The 11529-nt window shown below is 37.5% G+C and overlaps 1 protein-coding gene across 7 annotated transcripts in view; it reads left to right on the forward strand.

The window, feature by feature from the left end:
• The window catches only part of pds5b (PDS5 cohesin associated factor B), a 270645-nt gene extending 264885 nt beyond the window's left edge, over nucleotides 1-5760 (forward strand). For 6 of the 7 annotated variants that reach the window (XM_063054288.1, XM_063054290.1, XM_063054292.1 and 3 more), the window contains 2 exons: nucleotides 2976-3132; nucleotides 3546-5759. In XM_063054288.1, the coding sequence (XP_062910358.1) occupies nucleotides 2976-3132; nucleotides 3546-3581 (193 nt within the window). In that variant the 3' untranslated portion in view covers nucleotides 3582-5759. Of the gene's footprint in view, nucleotides 1-2975; nucleotides 3133-3545 lie in introns of all 7 variants that reach the window. The other variant, XM_063054295.1, reaches the window with a different exon arrangement.
• The last annotated feature ends 5769 nt before the right edge of the window (nucleotides 5761-11529 follow it).

Here is an 11529-nt window from a genome sequence, read left to right on the forward strand (position 1 = left end):
AAACATCAATTGTTTATTCATTTCCATAGATGCTGCTTGACTTGTTGAGTTCCTCTGGCATTTTGTATCTGTTGCTCTAGATTTCCAGTATCTGCAGAATCTCTAAAACTAGGACTGCATCCTTCTGGTTAATGCACTTGGCTTTCAATGGAATCAGCAGTTTTTTTTTAGCTGTTTAATCAGTGGCAGTGTTGTGAACCGATGAAGTGGAAGTACTTTTAAACTACATAATGAAAATTAGAATAATCCATATATCATTGTTAGCGTTTCTATTTGTGATAAATAGAACTGGCTGTGGTACGTGTAAGCAGCCTATAGTTAACTGTCCTTAAGATGCTAATACAACCCAGTCTTTTGAAACTTTCCATTCATCTAAGTCATTAATAAACATAGTACAAGACCATTAGTGCCATCATTGCCAAGTCTGTACAAAAATAAAAATTATTGAATCATGCTTATCTACCATGTTAAAAGGAATAATTCTGCCTCTATAAAATAATCTATAATTACACAGTTATTTTCACTTAATTTTTATAAAAACACTATTTGTCAGAATGAATTGACATGCAAATTGTAACACAGTTTGTTTTGTGTTGCATGATTCCTACCTGATAATTAACACTGCTAGAATCAATCAGGGTTAAGCCAATTTTAAGAATAAACAAATGGTGTAATTGAAGTTTTAGATCTTGACTATCCATTTAGATTATCCTACTTGAGGAAGATCCTAGATTATGTGTGTGTGTGTGTGTGTTTTGACCCACATGTGTACTAAGTCCATGCTGCAGAAGCTGACATCCAGCCATTTTGGATGACTTTGCAATTGGTCAATGACCTTTTTCTATCACCCAGGTTAAAAGAATTGTGCATGATTAACAAAATAAGCCATTCTCGATCCCTAAGAAAGAGCTGTTAAGAAATCTGCATTCAGTGAGATTAATTATGGTTGTGCATATTTTCATATTTTAAAAATCCATATTTGCTGCCTATGAAGCAATTCATATTGGCTTAAATGCATAGTTACACTGTTCTTAGCAGATTTTCATAACTTCAGATTCAAGATTGTTTCATGCCATTTCCTGTACACAAGTGAAAAAAATGAAATAATTGTTACACCAGATCCGATGCAGCACAATAAGATAAAGAACACAATAATAATATAAAAAGAAGAAAGATTATAATCATAGTTTGTATTGCCATAAAGTGATGCTTGACACAGGTGTGTCTGTATATAAGGTGACTGAAGGAAATGATAAGGTGATGGGGGATGTGGAGGTGTGGGTTGGTGGGTGGAGGTGTTGATCAGCATTACTGCTTGGGGAAAGTAACTTTTGGGAGTCTGGTGGTCCTGGCGTGGATGCTACGTAGCCTCGTCCCCAATGGGAATGGGGCAAACAGTCCATAAGCAGGGTGGATGGCATCCCCCATGTCGTTACTGGCCCTTTTATGACACCTTTCTGCTTATATTTCCTTGATGATGGGTAGGCTGGTGCCGTTGATGTGGTGGGCAGTTTTGACTACCTGTTGTAGAGCCTTCCTGTTCGCTGCAGTGCAGTTTCCATACCGTGCAGTGAGGCAGCTTGTTAAGATGCTTTCTACTGCACGTCTGCAGAATGACATGAGTATGTTTGCGCATAGTCCAGCTTTTTTCAGCCTCCTCAGAAAGTGGAGTCATTGGCGAGCTTTCAGAACTGTGTAGGATGTGTTCTGGGACCATGAGAGGTTATATGAAATGTGCAATCCCAGGAATTTGAAGCTGCTTGTAGTTTCCACTGCTGTGTCCCCAATACAAGGGTGGGGGAGGGAGTGAGTTCCCCTGAAGTCGATTACCATCTCTGTCTTGCTGACATTGAGGAAGAGATTATTTGCCTGTCACCAGGCAAAACAAATAGTTGGTCTACAGCTTATAATTTTTAACTTTTATCTTGCTCATAGATATTAGTACCAGGGAAGGGAAAATAATGTTTTTTTTTTGTTCACCTTTTGTACCCAATGGTATTATGAGAAAAGCAAGCAGACAGATCCAAGGATAAACCCAATCACACTCGTAGAAATACAGAAGTTTAATGTTACAGTATATGGTTCTGTTAAGGTTCATGAGAAAAGTTGAGCAGTAATAATGCAATCAAACTATTATGCAGCAGTGTTAAGATGATCCAATTTCAAATAAAAATGAGTAGCAGATTGAATTTTTAGAAGATTTTGCTCAGGTCACTTGGTGTTGATGTCGCTGCTTCAGGAAAGGTTAGTATAAATTTACTCACATTGAGACCAATTACCCTCAGTCCTTAAAGGTTTAATCTATTTCCTTTGAAGAAAAGGGAGAAGTGTGAGGGAAGGACTAGATTGATCTCGGAGTAGGTTATAATGTTGTGGGCCAAAAAGCCTGTACTACTCTGTGTTCTATGTTCTAATCTTAAAATGGGTGCCTAATTGCTAGGTATAGTAGGACAGAGCAAATATTTTAATCTATCATCACACTTGGAAAATGCATTTTTGTGCGTCAACTGTACCTCTTCCTATTGATGCTGCCTGGCCTGCTGCGTTCACCAGCATTTTTTGTGTCGTGTTTGAGCAATGGTGTTCTCTTAAGTGATACTGTGCATTAGTTGCTGCAGTGCTAAACTAAGATGTGAATGCTTGATGTTGGACTAAAGCACTAAAGTTTGGACACGGAGTGTATCCTTGCAATATTGGTTTTCAGGCATTACAGGAAGTGTGATAGCAGTCTGCAGAACTGGAAGATAGATACTTCCCTTCATAAGAGTACCATTCACAGAGTGCCCCTTTACTTGCAACAAATCTTAGTATTGAAAATGTCAGAATGAATGTAAACTTTGATGCTAAGTATGAACTTGAAAACAAGAAGCGAATCACATTTTGATTTGCGTATCAATTATTCACCAGGTTTATTATTTGTTATATTGGGCTCCTCATGTCAGTTTTGAAAATACTTTGCTCCTGTGTCTTTGCAGTCGGGCAGGAAGATCAAGACAAGCTGCCAGTAGAGAAAATGATTCTTCAGAAATGGATTCGCGTCATGATAGTTCACTGGAGAACATGGATATTTCTCAAGAAGGCTCAATGGATGGAGTGAACACAGAAGAGGAAAATGAATTAAGTACACTAAGGGTATGATTATCAATTGAATATACATGTGTTTAATATGTAACCATTTTTACAAATCCTGGATGTATATCCAGGGTATTAGCAATTCTTCATGACAACCCTTCTGTAGAAAACCTCTTAGTAACAGTAACATTGATAAATAAGGGGAAAAAAAGCAACTTTTTAGTGTCTTGCTTTCTTTATTTTCATTTTATGCTCTTGTGGATCAATTGTTTAACATGGAAAAGAAGGATAAAATCTGGTAAATCTTGTAATAAATCCTATTAAACCATTACCTTTTATTTGTTCTGAGTCTCTGAATTAAGTGTTACTCAAAAACGAATTTAGGGAATATACATTCCACTTTGAATATAAAAAGAAACTTAAGTGCCATATTAAGTATAATTCTTTCAAAATAAAACTTTTGTATCTTGCAGGTGCGACGCAAACCTAACAAAAGGGAAAGAAGATGAAGAGTAAATATTTTCTGTTTGCATTGGAGATTGACAATTGTACTGTACAGCTCAAGCCTGGACACTGTTTATCAGATAAATTGGTTGTTAAAGAAGGCATCTTGTATCTATTACCCTTGCATCTGCAGTCCTAAGTTCACAAGCTTTTGGCAAACACATCATTTCATTAATTGTGGGTGGTCGTGCATTGTGATGAGTGCTGACTACAATGTACTGACTTTACGGAAAGATTGAAATAAATGATATTGTAAATATTTTTTTTAATGTTTTGATTGAAAATGTGCTTGTATAGCTTTCAATTACAGCTTTAAATCACCAAGACAACTGTGTATTAAATGTGTAGGTGAAGAAAGTTGGTTACAATGAACGCTGACAACTGAAGCAATACTTAATAGTTGTTCCTTCTGTGGCATTCTACATTTGAGAAGGGACTGGTTCTTGGAAAGAACATTATTACAATTTCCTGCAGCACATACTTCTGTGGTTAGATTTATTGGGAAGTCACTTTTTCTAAATCCCTTGAGTGTATAATTATACCTACTTGTTTCTGTAATCGGCTCTGTTGCTTCTGCTTTCCACCACCGAAGTTGTTGGACAGGAAGTCCTCAGTTGCATAAAATGTGAAGTCAGCTAAAAATGCTTGTGGCATTTTACTTGTCAGTATTGATGCCAGAACTGTCTAGAAATTTAGATAAAATTGGAAAAATAAAAGGGTTTTAGCTAAAATATTTTAATACTGATGGTGTATTAGTCATTCAAATTGTACACCTTTAGTTACCTTCTCTGTCAAATTTGTATCAATCTACTGTATCAATAAAATTCTGTAACTGAGTTTGCCTTGTTATAGTGGAAAAAAACTTGTGTATTTTGAAGGATAATCCTCCCTAAGTTATGGTTCCCAAGAGTTAGATCATGTTAAAAGTTGTTCATTGTGGTATGTGATTAATGAGACAAGGAGCCTTTCTGCATTGTAACAACTGTTCTGCTCTGCTTGAAATGCACTTGATATATCGTTTAAAAAATGCCTGCAATAATATTCTCCTTGTTGATTTTTATTTCTGTATTGTCAATCTGTACCAAATTTGGGTTTAATCAGATTAAAATTATTTTGTTTTACAAAGATAGCTATTTGAGTTACTGAAGAAAAATTGTCAACTATAGTGGAATTTTGCTTGTATCTTGAACTGCACAAGGTTGATGTAAGCTGCTGCTAGAAATATGCTTCACGATTTGATCTCTCAAAGTTCAGTTCAATCCTGTAAACAGGTTCTCATATTCTTTATGCCCTTTTTAATGTGATAAAGAAATTAGCACATTGTGTAGCACAAGTTTCAGTCTGTACATTTCTCAGCTATAAAAAATACCTGCAAAGAATGTAAATCAATGTTAACATTTTTGTTATTCCAACTAAAGCATCTTGAAATAGCAGCATCATTTTTTATTAAACTGTAATCGTGGCTTTTCTGTGCTGGCTGTTTACATGGTATTTAAACAAGTTGCTGCTTGATTATAATACCAAAATTGTATTCACCTATCCAGTTGAAGTCTTTGCAGGCATTGTGAAAGATTAATAAGGTAATCTATATTTTAAATACATGCTAAAGATGGTAGGGGTATCCATTTTCTGGTAATACTAATAGACTGACACAGAGCAATGCTGAAATTCTGTAGGACCAGTGAGTTTTCTGACATGAATGAAACCAAAGGAAACTACATGAATATTCAGGTACATGAAATGGATGGTCCTATTGCAATATTTGGCACAGTGGACTGATTTTTTTTTTTAAGTAATTAAAGCTGAGTGGTGCAGGTAGAATCTTTTCCATGGCATATTTTATATGTACTTTTGCTTCTGCCATCTTGTATCTTATTCATCTCTAAAATGCATCACATATATGTTTCTTTGTATACTTCAGCAGTTCATTATCAGCTGTGAAGCATTTGGAGATATCCAGCAAAACAAGATATTAATGCAAGATCATCTTTCCTCCTGTGTTGTTTCAGGTCTGAGATTTGTAATTGTTGGATTGCAGCATTTATATATGTATTTTATAGCATGCTACTACATAACAATTGTATTGGAAAAACTGCTTTGAATTCTTCTGTCTCTTTCTGCCCAGGTGGAAGAGCATGATTCACCATAGAAAAAATACATAAATTGCAACTTACACACATCAAAGTTGCTGGTGAACGCAGCAGGCCAGGCAGCATCTGTAGGAAGCGGTGCAGTTGACGTTTCAGGCTGAGACCCTTCGTCAGGACTGCACCTCTTCCTAGAGATGCTGCCTGGCCTGCTGCATTCACCAGCAACTTTGATGTGTGTTGCTTGAATTTCCAGCATCTGCAGAATTCCTGTTGTTTGCGTATAAATTGCAACTTATTTTGCATAAATGAGTATCATGAAACGTTCCCGGAAGACTGTATAGGTTGTATTTGCAGTCCGGAAAGGCCTGGTTTTCTGTGGAACATAGGAGTCTGAGGGTGAACCTAATGGAATTATACAAAATTATGAGAGAAGTAAATGTTTTCATAGTAGAAACATTTCCTGTAGCGGGTCCCCTAGACCATAGGGCATAGGTTTACAGTGAGTAATAACTGATTTTGAAAGGAGACTTTTAGAGGGATTTTTATTTTCAGCCTGAGGTTGGTTGGGATCTAGAACACATAGCCTGGGAGGGTGGTGAAGAAAGGTCTCCAAGCCATGTGGTTATGGTTCTGGTACTGTTACATTGGCATCTCCCTGAACTTAACAGTGCCGAGTTTGGACTTTGCCAGGGCCACCTTGCTTCTGCTTACACCACAGCTTTATTCCAAGCACACATTTAAGAGCTGAATTCCCAGAGGTGAGGGGTGGAAGACTGCCTTGGCATTGAAGCAGTGTTTAGCTGAGTCTGATGGCAAGGAGCCCTGCTGAAACTGAAGTTAATGAGCAGCAAAGGAAAACATCCAATTAGCATATATAGGGAAAAGTTGTGGTTATCGAAAGTGAGTCATCACAATCGCAGGTCATCTTTGCAGGAATACTTCTAAACAATGAGCTATCCCAACATCAATGTCTCAGGATGTCATTAGAATCTCAACTGGACCAGCACATACATATTATACCTACAAGGACAAGTCAAAGTTATTCTGTGGCAAGTGACTCACCTTTATGATGTGAAGCTCTTTCCACTGGCAGTGTAAATATTGGAATTGTGATAGAATGTTCTCCAATTTCCTGGAGAATGCATCTCCAGAAAAAGTTTAAGACCTTACAAGATAATTCGCCACCAATGAGTAGTAACTAGTGTGGTATCTACTAAATGCACTGTAGTTACTGGGCTGTTTTCATTGAACCTCTCGTCTGCAATCACTACTACCAATAACAACTGAAATCTTAAGCACACGGAAATACAATTGCTTGCGTATTTCCTTTCAGCACAACTCCCTGCTGAGAAATTATGTAATTAGTTCTGAAGTCCCAAAGTAAAGTGATCTGTCTTATCAAATGGACTGAAATGGTCTAAGTAGTGAGTTATCACCAACTAATAATGGATAATTAAGAGTGGTCACTAAATGCTGAGCATGCCAGGATTACTCAGATTCCAGAAAAAGGGGATGGAAATAGGTAAGTTTTTCTGCATTTGGAGTTAAATTATTTTGAACTTGTATTTTTCTTAATAAATCATAAAATAAATTGAACGTTAGCTGAGTGGGACTTAATTTGAACAAAGTCCTTTGTAATGTGCATAGATTGACCCAAGATATTAGAGGAAGTGGGTTAGTATGGATTAAAAACTAGTCATATAAAAAACAACTGCAATAAAAGGGGTGTTTCATCTGGGAAGGATGCAAGTTGTGGGAGTACCCCATGGATTGGTTCTTGGTCTCAATTGCTTTTTATTTATATTAATGACCAGGAAGGGAGAACAAAATGAAAGTTTACCAATAATATGAAGGTGGGTGGGAGGGCAAGTGATGAATGAACTTGTGATTGTGCCATTGGGTATCGATAGTCTGAGTGAGTGAAAACCTGGTAAATGAAGTTTAACCTGGGGAAATGTAAGATATTCTAGCAAGAGCAATTAAAAGGCAGATCATCTGAATAGAAGGAGGCTGCAAGTTGGTAAAGTTCAGATGTATTTAGGTGTTCCAGTGCATAAACTAGTAGTCAGATCCAACAAGCAGTTAAAAGGCAAGTGGCATGTTGGCCTTATAACATAGCGTTGGGGTTATAGGAATGGGGGTGGGGGGTGATGGTGGATGCGCTTACATCTACAGGATGTTGATAAGGCACAGAACTAGTACACGCAGTTCTCTTGGAGACTGCCCAAAGAAGATTCACCAGGCTAATTCCAAGGGTAAGTGGGCTGGCTGTCTTATCATGAGAGGTTCGATGGGTCCGGTTTCTATTCCTTACAGTTAAAAAGAATGAGAGGTGATTTCTAAACAAGTAAGATCCTTAGGGAGCTTGACAGGATCGATAATTGAGATGTTTCTATGAGTGGGACAGTCGTGAACCAGGACTTAAGACTACAAAATAAAGAGCAGATCGTTTAAAAACTGAATTGCACAGTATTTAGGGTGGAGATGGGTTATGGAAAACTAGTACAAGAGGAATTGAAGCCAGCATTGATCATATTGGATGGCACTATGTGTGGGGTCAAGTAGTCTATTTCTATTCCTATTGTGTTCATGTGATCAACGATACTGAAAGCATATACAATAAAAATTCCCTTCCCCCACCCCCCTCCGCAAACACAAGGAATTCAATTTAAATGCAAACGCGAGGAAATCTGCAGATGCTGGAAATTCAAGCATTACACAAAATGCTGGTGGAACGCAGCAGGCCAGACAGCATCCATAGGAAGAAGCACAGTCGATGTTTAAATGTTTTGTGGGTGTATCAATTAAAATGCTTTTACAGTTTTAAAGTTGCAATGCCACTCCAGCTTATTAAAAAGCTTACATATTCATACTTAAAAAGTAATTTTAGATTTTTATCATGGAATCCTTTAAAATGTTGGGAGTAATCAGCAAAACAATAAATTGATTAATAACCCTGCACTTGACAATCAAGTTGAAATTGATTTGTGGTAATTCTGTATTTCAAGCTATTTTGAAATCATGAAGTGTGTATGTGGCAAAGTAAAGATCATGTCTGTCCTTTTTTTTTATTTACCCTGCTGCTAACAGGTTCCTTGTGAAAGCCCCAGAGCATTTAATTCAATGCTTATCAATAATAAAAATAATTCCTTTAAAGTTGTTTCCATTCATAAATTGGTTACAAGTCTAGCTGTTGGCATAATAAATAGTTCTGTGCAGAATTGGTTTGACAGCAGACATCTACAGCTGAAGCTGCAAAGAAACTATGGTCTATCTTTAAAAAATGTCTTTATCTAGAGGCACCGTTTGTCAAAACCTTTGAAGCATGATTGTGATAGGTTCTTTAATGCTTATAACTAATGGTTTAACTTATACAGTTCTTTGACCCAAACTACATGACTTGTACTCAAATCACCATATAACAGAACAAATTAAAATCTATTTGTACTTTGTATTTTGGGATTCTTTGAATGTTGTTGATGTGACTGACGTTTTGAAGCCCTTTTAATCTACTTTAAATTTCAAGTAACAAGCATCCTCTTTGATGTTTGAGGTTTGGCCTGAACTGATGGTCTAATTAATACAACTTTGACTTTGATATTATTGTACCTTCTACATCATCTGAATATTAGTGATTGTATGTGATTGAATGACACTGATTTCACGAAACTGAAGGATTAATTAATCTCTGTTTCATTTGAGTTTTTTTTAAGTTCTTCCCCAGGCAAGATACTGTCAATGGAACCTAGAATACAACCAGAAAGTGGTCAGCTCATAAATCTAGGATTTCCAATTTGGGCAAAGTCTGAAAGCTTGTACTCAGTTGTGTTGAGAAATGTCAGCCATTTTGTATGGAATTCTATTACAGCTATTTCCCAATTAGATCCAATTACCAGTATCTGAGTGTTGAGTGTACCCTTTTATCGTAAGTGTTAGGCTTGATTGAACCATTGAATTACTAGCGCACAGTATTCAACATTTCCTATATTGCTTTTGCACCCCCTATTGTGGTTGGCAACAAAGTTGATTTTGCAATTTTAAATGTAAGTTACTTCTCTCTTCCTCTGCTTAATTGTACAATTCAGTTATACGCCAACATCTACTGAACAAATTTAATAGAAAAATCTTACTCTCACTGAAAAACCATTCAAAGTTCTGTGGTTAGCATTATGTGAGGGGTACTTTTAGAATAGTTCCCAACTGAGATGTTTCTGTATCGGTTATATTTCATTACATATATGGGTACATGTCGTTAGGTCGCATCTGGAAATTCCAGTTGGCGGACGATTTCTCTCCACACCGCTCTGACATATTGGGAAATTATGTTCGTGGCAGGTTACTGCAGTAGTTTGCCTTTGGCTTCTGTCGGGCCAGTTTAAAGAGGTCACCACCTCTTGCAGTGAATGACCTGGACGTCTAAGTGCCTCGTCGTGCTCTTAGCGCTCCACCACGCCTGCTGGCCTGCTTTCTTGACCGTTGGACTATTAATTGGTCTCTTCCGCTCAGTCCGCCATGGCCAGACTTCACACACTAGGACAGGCAGATCCCCCACCTCACCAAAGACCCGTCGGCTACCCTCACCCGGTTTGGCCCGTCTGCCAAGATGGTTTACTGGGGTGTGGCCGCTGCGCGTGCTACAGCTACTCGGAGCCACAGGTGAAAGCTGAGCGCCAGGTGGGGGGACCAAAGGTGGACGAGCTGTCCTAAAAAGGGGCACGGCAGGCCTCCCACCAGAGGTACTACCCCTCCCTAGACACCCCATATGGGTAAAAGCAGCCTATATAGCTGGTAAGTGGGAATTCTGGTTACTGTGCATCAATATTATTCCATAACAGCTCACTGATTTCTGACTGCCAATGTGCTATGAGGTCATCATAGAGCTGAAAAATCCCATTCCCACCCCTTATTCATGAATACTGGTGAGGAAATTATTATACAATAGATTATAGGGGAAATTACCACGGACATGACTTTTACCAGAGTGATGATTAAGGAGCCAAGGAGAAGATTAATACTGGAGATCAAAGATAACTGACAGGGGGATCATAAAGAGTTTTGGGAGAATGGGACAGAGGTGTCCGGAGAGTTCTACTCAGAAACTAGATATTAGCAAATTATCTTCAGTAAATTCCTTCTGTTATTGGTGAGTGCTAGGAAACCTCTGGAGTTATTTGATATTTCAAATTCAATTTAAAAAATTCTTTATTCTGTTTACAAAAATTTACTTTTCAAAAGTCATAAGCCTATACCCGTTGCCAACAAGTCATATAAGTTGTGTAAAATTTCCAAAACAACCATTACTCAGTTTGCAACTGTTTCAAAAATTATTCTTTATTAAAGGATAATTGAAAGACAGTAAAGTCAGTTCTGTTTATCTTTCTAATAATAGACCATTTGAAATACAGGTTTTTACGGTATGCAGCAATAACGTCTATTTAAATGGTTCCAGCTGTTACAGAACAAGAAGCTAAACTAAGCTCATCATACTTTAATATTATTTAAGAAGGGACAAACTTAATTTAGTTTCCTGCTCTGCATCACTCAGATTTCAGTAACTGGCCATCAAACCACGGGGAAAAGTTCAGCCAGAAGTTGGCTATTCTTGTCTAGGATGCACTTGTTATTTCTTGAACAGGTACGCAACTTTAGCCTAACTTATTGAGAAAAGGAGTTAAGTAATTTTGTTAAAATACATTAATGATGTGGATGCAAATATAGTAAGTATGATTAATAAGTTGCAAATGATACGAAAATCTATGGCATTGTAGATACTAAGGAAGATACCAGGCTACAGCATGATGCATCAGTTGGAAAATCAGATGAAAATCAAATCATCATTAAAGACCCCTCACACCCTCTCCAT

Source organism: Mobula hypostoma, chromosome 7 (assembly GCF_963921235.1).
Source record: "Mobula hypostoma chromosome 7, sMobHyp1.1, whole genome shotgun sequence".
In the NCBI taxonomy this organism is placed as follows: Eukaryota; Metazoa; Chordata; class Chondrichthyes; order Myliobatiformes; family Myliobatidae; genus Mobula; species Mobula hypostoma.